At 35.6% G+C, this 14,085-nt stretch overlaps 1 protein-coding gene across 1 annotated transcript; it reads left to right on the top strand.

Annotated features, from left to right (window-relative positions):
• The first annotated feature begins 5,986 nt into the window (after positions 1–5,986).
• On the top strand, positions 5,987–7,663 carry LOC148569015 (uncharacterized). The gene is made up of 3 exons (XM_088484856.1): positions 5,987–6,070; positions 6,188–6,860; positions 6,975–7,663. The coding sequence occupies exons 1-3, from the start codon at positions 5,987–5,989 to the stop codon at positions 7,661–7,663; spliced, it is 1,446 nt and encodes a 481-aa protein (XP_088340982.1).
• The last annotated feature ends 6,422 nt before the right edge of the window (positions 7,664–14,085 follow it).

Raw genomic sequence — 14,085 nt, 5'->3', positions numbered from 1 at the left:
CTTCTATTGTTTCAGTTCTAATTTTAGTTCTGACAGTACATTCAAAAGTACATGTTAACAAAATATAGTTTTGATTATAGAGTGTAAGATAGGTTTAGAAAGTATCTTACCCATCATAGGAATGAATTTCTTCTTCTGAAGATGAATCCTCAATTATGTGCTTTCTTTTTTTGGATTGCGTCTTGAAAATAAAAAAATTATAAATCAGACAAATACAACAATATTGATGATGAGATACTCTCGAAAGCAGTGCATACTTTTTGGCAGAAGTGTGAATTTTTTCTTTGATTTTTGTTTTTTAATTGGCAACGATTCTTCACTCCTGAAATTAAATGAGAAACCCTCTGTTAATACATTAAATTTTGATAGAAACAGGAAAGAAAGTGAAAATAATTTCATAACATTACGCATCATTGGATTTACTTTGGCTTTCTGAACTAGAATCCTGTAAAATCTGCTTCCTCTTTCTGGATTCTATTCTGGAAAGCAAACAATCATTAGGAAAAAATACCTTAAAACTGACAAAATAGACCCAAAAATATTACTTACTTTTTGACCGTCCTTTTAGGTTGTTTCCTTCTAGGTTCCTCAGAGTCTTCTTCCGACTCAGACTCAGAGGAAAAATCAACTTCAGTCTCTGATGGATCACTCTCAGGCGATGAACTTGGCTTTTTTTTTTGTTTTTTTCTTTTCTTTTTTTTTTCATTTCTTTCCATTTCTTTTTTGTTTCTGCCATCTTGACAATGCCCTGAAATAGTAGAAATGTTAGTTTACAGCATCTACGTAAATAAAATGCACCCAAATTAGTGAAGCTATTCTGTTCGCTTACCATATGACCATTTATCTCTGCTCTCATCCTTGTAACCAGCTGCTCTCTATTCCAGTTGCTTACCCAGGGTAGTTTAGGATTTTCTTCTCCTTTCTTGTCCTTGTTTTTTGCTAGATGCAAATAGATTATCATCAAGACATAGAGGCATCCGTCGATTGATTTTTTTTTCAGACGGTAATTTATTATGCCTTTGATGATGAAATTCAGCACATGAGCTCCCCAGTTGCCCTCCGTTATTTTCTTCATCTAAAAAATTGGAGCTATGTGCACGGGAGATACTTTGCTTATCGTAATTTGTAACAAGAACGCCATCTGAATATAAAGAATGAAAATCCTCTTAAACATCAGGCGATCTTATTCGTTTTCATCACCGATACTCATCATGTCATCTGTCAGCTTCTTTAGAGTGTTGCCCTGAAACCTTCTAAAAATCAGTTTGTTCTCTTCAGAAAGATTCTTATAACTCACTTTATCAGGAAATAGATCTCCTACAAAAAAGAAAATAATTTATTACTTGAAATACACCCAAATATCACTCATATTCACCCAAATATCACTCATATATACCTAAATTTATTACTTGATTACATGAGATCAGAATAAGATATTACGAAGAATATATTACAAAGAATGGAAGTATAGAAGTTTTCTGTAATCAGTTACCTGATGCATTGAGGCGAAGGGCAACCTCTATTGTTTTGGGTTTAACTTTAAAGGAACCATAGCTTGTTTCCAGTGTGGTTTTGCCCAATTTAAAGGAGTTAGCCAACTCCTTTAATAGTTTGTGAGGCACATTCATTGGTGGGATGTACATGAGTCCACTAAAACCTAATTCACGAACGATCGCTTTCTTTGGCTCGCTCATCTTTTCAAATTTTTCACTCAATAGTCTGGTGGCACACTTCAAGTCTTTGGTTTGCTGTAAACAAAGCAAAATTATAGTCATTTAAATAACCTATATTTGTATTAGGAAAAATTGACTTGTTCTAAAATATATATATGCACTTACATTGTATTTTTTCCACCTTGATTTTTGGTTGTCATTTTTACTGCAAGGAAAAAGAAATACTATCAATAGATAAAAAATACACCTAAATATCAGAGACATACACCCAAAAACCAGTCACGTACACACAAATACCAGCCACATACACCCAAATCCAGTCCTATACACATTTTGTTTTCTTAATTAAACGAAATTAAATGAGTTCAAAATCATATTCAACTCAACCAAACATGCATAAAATGACACTACAAGGTCAAGCACAATTAGAATAGCACCAGTTACACTTCAATACTCTTAATATATATATCAGTCCCATACACCTCTAATTTTTTTTGGATTACATGACATTATACGAGTTCAAAATGATATTTAAGTTCAAAATGCCACTAGAAGCACCAGTCACATTTAAAGTCCAACATAATACACCCAGAAATGTGCCATACAGAGTTTATATGTATACAAACCTACTTAAAAAATATCCAAACATGCACAAAACAGAATTTATATGTATACACCCAAAAATTATTTCACTAGAAGTACGTAAAACAGCGTAAACGACTTGAAGAGTTTCATCAGAATAGTAATATAAGATCTAAACCAAGAACAATGAAACAGAGAGAGAAATACGACAATATAGTGCTTAAATTTCAAAATCAGAAACAGAAATATGAAAAACCTAGAAGAAAAATGAAACAGTACCTTGAATAATGTTTGTTCCTTATTTTTGGTGTTTTTTGATGGAGATTTGTATGTTTTCTTCTTGATTTCTTCTACTTTTTGCGAGGAGTTGGACGGTTTCTTCAGAACTTTTTCTTGGTTTTGAACGTGGCTTGAATCTCGAGGGTTTAGGTATTGATTGAGGAAGAAGAGGAAGAGTCTTTCATAATGAGCGCGCTTTGGAAAAACGAAACGGTTGAGTAAGGCGCGTGGTTTTTACGCTCGAATGTGGGGAGTATGGTGCGCGTCATTTTTGTTGGGTTTGGACCAACTTGTAGAACTTGTAAGCCAAAAAAGCTTGTATGTGTAATAGGCCTGTAAGAAAAATAATAGAAAGATATCAGAATAATAAAAAAGATTTACATATAATATTTACTTACTTGAAAAATATATTCAATATGGTATGAAAAGAGCGTTTGTGAAAGATTTTGGAGAAGAAGGGAGCATGAATTGTTTACGTTTTGCAATTAAGTAAATATACGATAGAATTACGATTAGTGTGAGAACTCAATATGGTGTAACAAATGAATTTTTTTACTAATGTAATATTATACCAAGAATCATTTCTGGATCCATATATTTTCACGCTAATACTGGAGTGATACTTACTGAGCATATATAAGAACCTTGTGTCATTGTACATATTTTTTATTGACGACATCATTTTTATGGGAGAATTATTAGAAGATTTAAATAAAATTTTGTATTTGTAGAGACAAATTTTGGAGGTACATGATTTGTGCATAAATCATATGAAGATGAAGTGTATATATGTGGAATTCAAGTTTAATAGCAGAAGAGAAAAGATTAACCAAAAAATGAAAATTAGTGGAGTTGTTATACACAAGTTAAAAATTTAAATAATAAAAAAGTATCTTAGATTTATATGCGACAAAAAAAATCTCTTTAAATTTTAAGTATAAATTTTATTGCACTAACATTAAACCTATTATATATATTCTATGATACAGAATATTGAATGACAAAGAATAAACATACATGAATCTATGTTTAGCGGAGCTTTCTATGATGGTGAAAGAATATTTTGGTCCTTAAAGGACCAGAATATTGAATGACAAAGAATAAACATACATGAATCTATGTTTAGCGGAGCTTTTTTATGATGGTGAAAGAATATTTTGGTCCTTAAAGGACCAGGATGTATAATGAAATAGATAATTATTATTGAGCACTCTCATAAATATGAATTTTTATCAAAAGAACCCATCCAGCCACCATTGCACTTCATGACTGTGCTTCGACTGTTGGCAAAGATTTCTTCATCACAACTTCTTTGACTTCTCCAATTTACAGTGAGAAAAACAACACCTTGAGAAAACGACACCTTCAATTTCTCTACTGCTGTCGTAGACCCCGACTCCATATTCGCCGACGAATTGCTCTTTCCCTGAGTCGGCTAACAATTTTTCTTCTCTTTTTATAGTTACTCTTTCCTCAACGCCACCCTCTCTTTCTCCTTCTTCTTCCTTAGGTGGAGAGCGAACAAATTAAAATATCAATATATAATTGTGGTTCTGAATTAACAGGTTTTAAATTGAATGGATCTCTAATCTTTAATTTAAAATTTAAAATTTTCTCCTCAAATCTCATGGATTCTTTATTTAAAACTCTTCAATAATAATAATCCAATTTCATTAAGCAATTTTTGAAAATTATTAAAAAGAAAGGGAGGGGGAAGGGGAGAGGGAGGGAGAGGGGGGAGTGGGGAGAGCACGAATGTGCTGTAACGTATAACTCCTAATACAACATACACATATCTGCATATTTGAATTTATTTATTTTTCATAGCATAAGGTTTGATTGGTGTCTACCATTGTCGGTGAGCACATGAGAGAGATGGCCATGGAGAAGGAAAAAAGTAAGTTCAAAACACGAGGAAAGATCACTAGTGAAGCATTATTTTGAATTGGGGTATAATTTTAATTTGACATTTTCACAAATCATTAAAGCAAATTATAATAGTTGGATAAGGAATGAATAACAACCACATAAATGGATTATTTTATGTTGGTCTTTTAAGCTCTTCAAAATACTTTCCCCACCATAAACAATTCCATGTTTAGCGTGACTGAAACAAAGATGCTTCGATTAACGAGCAGTCATACACACTAGGACAGAATAAAAAAGGTGATTAGAGAAAGTTGGAATAGTATTCATTAAAATTCTAAATAAAAAAGGCTAAGTATGATCTCTGTGTGAACAATCTTATAAAATACATTATACATTATAAGACACAATAATATCTTTTAATTTACATAATTGACACTATCTAATAAAAAGGGTAAAACACTCAAATAAGCTAAGGTGAGAAAATTTTTACACAAATCTGCCAAACCACAATCTGGTTCATGAATCAACCAATGCATGTTTATATGTAGTTCGAACCAACCAAATTCGAACTAGATTTCCACATAATTTGAATCAAGATGATTCGAATTATACACAAAAATCACACACACACTAATTCGAATCTACCTGATTCGAATTACACACACACAGTAATTCGAATCAGGGTGATTCGAATTACACCCAAACACGCAAACCCAAGTAGTTTGAAACAGGCTGATTCGAATTACACGATGTGTAGTTCGAATTAGGCTGGTTCGAATTATAAAGGACCAAAAGTGTATATATATGGTGTGAACGTGAATTGATCTCATTAGAGTGTGAAAATGGCTAGTGAGGAGAGTTTTGTAGTATTGGTTCACCATAGAGGAACGATTAAGAGAAAAACACGATCTGGTGTGAAGTTCCCTGATAAGGATCCTCTCAGTATTTTCGTGAGGCCTACGACAAGCTACGATGACCTTGGTAATGCTGTGCTACAGAAACTTGGTCTGCAGGGGGTGAAACGGGTTAAGAAGTTTTTCTATCGCATTCTGATCTCGGTGCTGAAGGAAATCGTGAAGTACGATTGTTTCACGATTGGGAGTGATGAGGACTTGCAGGTCATGTTTTATTGTCGCCGGCAGTTTCCCAAAGTTAGGACACCTGAACTGTTGGCGAAGTTGGTTGATGTGGTATCCAGCTCTGGGGTTCGAACCAGAATACCCCAACTGTAGGCACAGTAGCCGGTTCTAGCTCCAGACCTGCTGGTGCATCTTCCTCTGTTCCTGTGTATGAAACTCTGGTCTAGCCTGTCGCGTCCCCTTCGTTCGTGTTGATCTCAACTATAGTGGAGGTGGGGAGGTTGGAGTAGGGGATTTTGTGCCGACCTCTTTACAGTGTGCTGCACCGGTTGGTCTTGGAGATGCATTGTTGGATGATCCAGACGATGATGATGTGGAGCCGGATATCATTGCTGATGACAGCGGCGATAATATTGGAGCGAGTGAGCCTGCTGGGGCAGGAGGTAGTTCTAGCTCTGGCACACAGCAGTACCCTCCGCACTTTTCATCTTTGGACTTGATGCCATGAGGCAAGAGGGGGTTCCTGGGGAGCCTGCTGGATTTGGTGCTAGAGATGCCGAAGGGTCTGCAGGTCTTACAGAGTTTCAGGTTGGTCAGCAATTTCAGGATAAAGATGAGGTCGTGTTAAGTGTGAAGACCTACAGCATCCGACGCGGGGTATAGTACAAGGTGGTAGAGTCTGACTATCGCCGGTATGTTGGGAAGTGTTCTGAGTTTGTGAATGGGTGCACATGGCTGATTCGTCTTAGTCTCCGGCAGCGCAAGGGTATTTGGGAGGTCAAACGGTACAACAGACCACATACGTGTCTGGCGACCTCCATCTTCAGCGACCACAGGAGTTTGGATTATCATGCGATTTCAGCATTCATCATGCCAATGATTAGGACTGATGCATCCGTCAGCATCAAGGTGCTCCTTAATGCGACGGCCGCACACTTTGGGTTTAGGCCAACGTACAGGAGGGTGTGGTTGGCGAAGCAAAAGGCCGTTGCCCACATCTATGGCGATTGGAATGAGTCGTACAACGAGCTCCCTAGGTGGGTGTTAGGAGTTCAGCTGACAATGCCTGGTACTGTGGCAGTCCTTAGGACCAGCCCTGTTCGAGTTGGGGGACATGTGGACGAGTTGCATGCTTATTTTCACCGACTGTTCTGGACGTTTCCACCATGTATCGAGGCATTTCGTCATTACAAGCCCTTGGTCAGTATTGACGGCACCCATCTGTATGGCAAGTATGGGGAAACGTTGCTCGTCGCGATTGCACAGAATGGGAACTCCAACATTCTGCCTGTTGCATTTGCACTGGTTGAGGGTGAGAATGCCGAGTCCTGGTCCTTCTTTCTCTCCCACCTGCATCAGTACGTGACCCCTCAGCCAGGTCTGCTGGTTATATCAGACAGACATAACGGCATCAAGGCCGCGCTTGAGGCTTCGGACGGAGGATGACTACCTCCAGCTGCCTACCGTGCATTCTGCATTCGACATGTGACAGCAAATTTCGCCCTAACCTTCAAGGAGAAGGATGCAAGGAGGCTTCTTGTGAATGCAGCATATGCAAAGACGGAGGTGGAATTCGATTACTGGTTTGATATTCTGCTGTCTGAAGACCCTGCCATGTGTGACTGGACGAACCGGATTGAGTATTCATTATGGACACAGCATCGGGATGAGGGTCAGAGATTTGGGCACATGACGACAAATATCTCCGAGTGTATTAATTCAATCCTGAAGGGGTTCAGGAATCTCCCTGTCTGCTCGCTGGTGAAGGCAACTTACGGGAGGTTGGCCGAACTATTCGTCCGCAAGGGGAGAGAGGCTGAGGCTCAGTTGGGTACCAGACAACAATTCAGTCAACACCTGGTGAAGTGTATTGAGGCCAATCTGAAGACGGCAAGGTGCTTCACGGTGACTTTGTATGACCGAGATAACTCGAATTTCACCGTCTCGGAGATGACTCCTACTGGTTCGTTCTCCCTCGGTAGCTACAGGGTGTCACTCGGTTCTCAGACATATGACTGCGGATACTTTCAGGCACTACATTTCCCGTGTCCTCATGCCCTGGCATGCTGTGCCTATTCACGGCTGACTTGGCATCCGTATGTCCACCAGGTGTATCGTCTTAGTTCTGTGTTCAGTGAGTACCGGATGGGGTTCACACCACCCATTCCCGAGGGTTTCTAGCCACCAAATGATGGGCCGACAGTGATACCAGACCTCAACAAGAGGCGTGCGAGCGAGGGACGTCCCAGGTTCACGAGGATACGGACCACTATGGACGAGGCGGATCCGAACAGGCCAAAGAGATGTGGGCTCTGTCAGCAACCAGGACACACACGTCGGAGTTGCCCACAGGTCGGAGGACTAAGTCACATGGGGGCAACATGAGTAGGTGTATTGTTAGCTTTATTATAACGGTGATTTCACATTTGTCTTTAGTGTCAACTGTTTTAGGGTTTGCTACTTGAAGTTGTTAAGTGGAAAAATTTGTTTAGCTTAATGTGATGTACTTTGCGTTGGTTAATAATTAATCTATGTGTTTCTTTTCTGAAATGAAATGTCACATCTCCGACAAAAACATAAGGCAATAATGCAATCTTCAAATTAGGTGATACATGATAACCAACATGTCTAACTAACTTAAATACACAATGTACACCAATTTCCAAAATAACGACTAGACGAGAAAGCAGTAAGGTACATAACAGAAATAACAAAATACATCTCGGATGCTAAGCATACAAAGCTAATATACACGAAGGAAGCTAAAATACAACACTGAATGTGACAAAAGTCATACAATGAATCGTCGAGTCGTATGCCCTGCTGCCGCCGCATACTCGAGATGCATCGCTAGGGCTGCGCATAAGATGAACCGCATAATTACAACCGCTTACAAAACCACTAACAAGATAAACCACGAACAGAAACCACTAACAGAAAAAACTAACATAAACCACTAACAAAAACCACATGCAAAACTACTTGCATAAACCACTAGCAAAATCGCATGGATAAACCGCTAACATAAACCACTAGGATAAACCACTAGCATAAACCACTAGCATAAACCACTAACATAAACCACTAGCGAAACTACTGGCCTAAACCACTAACATAAACCACATGCAAAACCACTAACAAAACCACATCGAATACCACTAACATAAACCACCAACAAAACCGCAAATAAAACCGCTGAAATAAACTGCTAACAATACCGCTAACATAAACCACTAACATAAACCACCAATAAAACCACAAGCAAAATCACTAAAATAAACTACATGCAAAAACACTCACATAAACCACATGCAAAACCACTAAAATATACCACAAAAAAAAAATATTTTTCCAAATACTAACCTCGTCGTTGATGACTTCGGCTATATGAGCAACTCCATCCAAACGATATAGTCTTTCCGGATCGTCCCCCATCGGATTAGTATCCTGCTCAAATCTTTGTCGGAGCGAATCTGGGTCGTTTTCTCTAGGATTTGGTGGGGTTTGAGAGTGCAAAAGTGATTCGAATGAGGTGGGTTCGAACTCCTTTTATAGCCGAATTCAGTGTAATTCGAATCAACCCAATTCGAATTACTACTAGAGGCAAAAAGTGAGTAATTCGAATCAACCAGATTCAAACTACTTGGGGTTTCGTGCAAAAGTGTAATTCGAATCAGGTAGATTCGAATTAGTGAGTATGCGTGTGTGTGTAATTCGAATCAAGGTGATTCGAATTACATGTATTTCAAGTTCGAATTGACCTAGTTCGAACTACATAGAAACGTGGTTTGGTTGATTCATGAACCAGTTTTCGGTTTGGCTGATTTGTGTAATATTCTACTCCCATTGGCTTAGTTATGTGATTTGCCCTAATAAAAATATGAAAATGCGTGAAAAAAACATAATTTAACAATTAAGTAGTTTTGTGATGTTTTACTTTTATATAACTTTTGAATAAATTTCTACACTTAGAAAATAAGATCAAATACAAATTATTTTTTAACAAATTATAATTCAAATAATATAGTCTTCTTTTTTTCAAATAAAAGTCTTGTGTTCGAATTTCACTCCTAACTTTGAAAAAAAAAGAGATGATACTATTTATTTCTTTCATATGTTATCTTGTTAGAAACTAAATCTTTTAGAAATTAAAATGACAATTTATTCAATAAAATTATAGTTTTTTTAGATTAATTATATATACCTTTAAATTTGTTGTAATTAGACTGTACCGCAATTTTATTTTAAAAAAAATACAATCTATACTTTTTCATGTTGCAACTCCAAACACTTCATAATTTTAATCAAATGAATGATCATTTTTCTCAATGTAAGTTCAAGTGTGACTTATTTTGATTTATGAGAGCTTTAATAAATGAAAGGATAAAATATATATTTTTTAATATTTGTTATTTTTTAAAAATATTTTTAATGTTTATTTTATTTAATTTTATTTTTAATATTTTTTATTTGTACTAAAATTATCTTTAAATATTTTTAATTTTGCCTTTAAAATTTTAGATGGAGTTAACGAGAGTAATTTTGACAAAAGTAAAAAACACTAAGAATAAAACTCAATAAAATTAATGTTAGAAGTATTTTTGAAGAAAATTATAAATACTAAAAACAAAAACATAATTTTCACTCCAAGAAAATTGTCGAATAATGTCGGATTTACCAACAAAATTACTAAAACAATCTATCGATAAGTTATTTACTGTCGGATTTAGTGGCAGACTAAATTAGGCGATAAAAATTTTGTCGGTAATTATTTACCAGCGAATTTTTTTCGCTGCTATTTTGTGAAACTCTGGAAATTGTTACCGTCGAAAAATTTTGGATGGTAACTTTGGCATTATAAATTAGATTTTTGTGTTATAATTAAATTAATAACTACCGCCAGATTTAACTGACGGTAAACTTATTTTTTTTTTGAATGGCTTGTGAATACCTGTTTATCAATATGTCAAGAATTAATAGTCAAATCCCAAATAATGAAAATCTAATAGTATTTTTAATCAAATATATAACTATAATCAGAAATAATAAATGTACAGAAGAAAAAGTCAAACAGATAAACTACTAATATTATCAAACAAAGAAAAACTATACCCTAATCACTACGGGTCTAGATAATCGTCGTAGCCATCGTCCACCAATCATACTGAGTCGGCGGTCTAAGTGGTGGTGTCAGTGTCTGCGCTGATGCCTGTGCAAAGGATGAGGAGCACCCTCCAATTGCGGCGCTGCCACCAGCGCACATCTAGTCATAGTAGACCGCCATTTGAGGTCGCATCTGCTAGATCTACTTTAGCTCCTGCCTTAGGGACTCTATCTCTGCATCACGAGCATCCCACTCTATCATGCATGCGAGGATCTTGTTATACCCCTCCTCAGCCAGATCTAGCTGGTGACCCTGATCCTGAAGACTATAGGTCAGGTTGTGAACCTGTTTATACAAATCAACATCCTTAGAATCTGTAAGGCTGGTGACAGAAGTGGACGAAGCTCTCAAGGTGGAGGTGTGGAGGTTGCCAGCGATGAATGATCACAACCCGTAGACACAATTTTTGTATGTCTCGGATGTAGTCTGGTGCCACAAAGCTTCAGGAATGACGCCGGAAGCAAAGAAGTTGTTGCCATCATTCCCACTCTGCTGAGATTATTGGGTCATAGCCTCCAAGTTTTATGTGTATGATTCCTACCACATGAAAAGCAAATGTTATTAGGATGACAATTAATTGAAAACGATTGTAAGTTATAAAATAATATGACGTTGACTCACATAATAATCCACAAATCACTAATCGGCAAATCTCTCCTTGTTCTCCTTCAGCATGTGAGTATACTTGAAGACCTTTGCCATTATCGCCTCACGATCCAATGATTTAGACTACACATATTAAAAGAAAAGATTAAATTAAGTGAAAATTAATTTAAAAATTAAAGATAAAATGAACTTAATATATTAATACAAGCTATATACCAGTTTGGACCTTGTCTTCATAAAAGTCACTGACCTACCAGTATGCTTGGATGACCTGGACGATGCCCTATTGGCCCTGTTTGTGCCTCGGCGATACTTGAACCCCTTATCATTCTCCCAATAGACGTAGAGGGTCTTCTTAATGTTTGGTCAAAACCAGTATGCTTGGACAAGCTGGCCAATGTCCTGTCGGCATTGTTTGTGGCTCGGTGACACTTAAACCCTTTATCATTCTCCCAATTGGCGTAGATGGCCTTCTTAACGTCTGGCCAGAGCCACTGAATAAGGTTGTCCCCCTCTCAAGTACGTCTTCAAGCATCTGCTGAAGCAGCCTAACCATGCAGCGATAAAAAAATCTTTTTGATTATGGCATCATGAGTCTTCTCCCATATAAAGTTCTCCTGCACAAGAAAACAATTAGCATTAGTTAATCGAAATTAAATACATAAACAAAATAAAAGATAAAAACTAACTAAATTTTGAATAAATCGATATTTTATTACCCACCTATAAAACCATCTGTAACAACTGTCCCTTCCTCTTCACACTCTTCAAAATTACAATTTGAAATTTTAAAAGTTAGTTAGAATATAGACTTAAAATTTCAAAATTCAGGTAAATGGCTAACTACCACCCCAAATCCTTTCTTTTAAATTTAAATACCCTAGTCACACCTACTACTAAAAGTATATAAATAGAAATAGACCAACAGGTGAAGGCTATCTCTCTCAACACTAATCTTCTTCCTCCTTCTTCTACACAAATATTTTGTATGCAAACAAATGAGTCAATCCTATAAGTTGATCAAAAAATGTTACAAAGAGTAGGAATTTTATGATTTCTTTATATTGTCATTGTTATGCCAAATTCTTATCATCTATGTTTCTACTATATATCCAATGCTTTATCTTTTCATCTTTGATATTTGTTTTATGGCAATAATTCTTCTTTTTTTTACACGCATATATTACAAGCCATTTAAGCTAAGAGTACGTATATTTTGTGAACTTTATGCTGTGTTTGTTTAGAAGGACAGGACATTAAGACAGGGACATAAAGACACAAAATCATGTTTAGCAGATAAGACATGGATAGAGATATTATATCCAGAGATATTGAATTAGTGAATTTTGTGTCCATCCTGACAGGAAGGACACTGAGACACTAACGAGGGACACAATTTATTTTTTATTTTTTCTTTCATCATTTTTATTAATTTTTCATAATTATACTTTTTATTATTATATTTTTTTCCTCAATTTTTTGAATGAAAAAATAAGAATAAATTGAACTTTCATAGTTTGTTTTAGTTTATCACCACACAAAATATAAAAACACTAAATGTCTTGTCTTGTCTTGTTCTTAGAACCAAATGCAACTTATATAAATTATTTAATTTGCATCATCACTATTGTATTTTCTAAAAGTATAATCTTCCATGATTTTTTGTTTGTTTCATTAATATCATTATCGTTATTATATTACAAATCTTTAAATTAGGGAGTACATACATATTTTATGCAATTTGTATATATTATTATTACTATTTTAAATTCCCTCTTTGTTTTTACAAATACATATGTATAGTTCTTATGTTAAAAGTATATATATATATATATATATATATATATATATATATATATATATATATGCCCCTTTTTGGTATTATTTTCTTTTTGTGTATGTTTTAAATAATTTTGATTGTTAAAAGAACTGAGAGAATGCCTTCAATAACGGAAGGTGATCTCCAAAGACAAAATATCGAGATGATAAGGGAAGATGATTGATCGAAATGATCCTTTGATAAAAGGTAATCGCGAAACTTTTGGGATAAGAACCTTCTGTAAGAAAAGAGAACTCTCACCTTTTTATACCGATTTAAGTTCAACACCTTCCATAAAAAACTACGTGAAAAGTAATGAAAAGTATAAAAGAAAATGTGATTATGTTTTATTCTTTCTTTTTACATGATTGAATGTGGTAAGTTATAGTTATTTTCTTTAAATTTATCTTTTCTTTGTTGCTCAAGAAAAATTATAGTACATGGCATGCTTTTCTTTTTAAAATCTCATAAATGGGTTGGAGATAGATATGGAGGTATTATATAGCACTTCTATTGAGACTTTTGAGTTTTCATCCCCTTCTTTTTTTTTTTTATATTATCTCCAGAGAACCATGGCAAATCGAGAGAAGAACCCAATGAAGGAGAGCCCTGATGAGGGAAAAATCAATGTGCTTGAATATTGGCAAATGTATCAAATCACATGAAGTAATACTATGAAGAGTGGATATTGTTCCCACGAGGATTATAGAGTTGATCAAGAAAAAATCGGTTTGAATTGCTAATTAAATCAATTGAACTTGGATTATTGAGGGTTAGAACCATGTCTTGCTTGGAACTTTGAATGGTTCTGGACTTTGAATCTTGAATGCTTGAATGGTTGTGGAGATAGTGATGAAGAATGTTAAAGGTTTCAGAGATATTTACTTTTCCAGAAAGATTAATCTTTCGGAGATATTTACTTTTTCAGAAAGATTAATCTGTATGAGTATCTATTTTAATGCATGTATAAATCTTTTCATGAAAAATCATATATAATTAAATTCCAATTCCTTG

Source organism: Arachis ipaensis, chromosome B4 (assembly GCF_059453495.1).
Source record: "Arachis ipaensis isolate K30076 ecotype BB chromosome B4, ASM5945349v1, whole genome shotgun sequence".
In the NCBI taxonomy this organism is placed as follows: domain Eukaryota; kingdom Viridiplantae; phylum Streptophyta; class Magnoliopsida; order Fabales; family Fabaceae; genus Arachis; species Arachis ipaensis.
This window is presented reverse-complemented; position numbering and strand designations above follow the sequence as displayed.

Excerpts from the sequence above, each read along its gene's own strand:
- LOC148569015 (XM_088484856.1), top strand. The coding sequence starts at position 5,987 with ATGAGGCAAGAGGGGGTTCCTGGGGAGCCTGCTGGATTTGGTGCTAGA. Across the intron at positions 6,071-6,187 it reads CAGGTCTTACAGAGTTTCAG|TGTTCTGAGTTTGTGAATGG; the intron begins GTTGGTCAGCAA and ends TATGTTGGGAAG. Across the intron at positions 6,861-6,974 it reads GTACGTGACCCCTCAGCCAG|CAAATTTCGCCCTAACCTTC; the intron begins GTCTGCTGGTTA and ends GACATGTGACAG.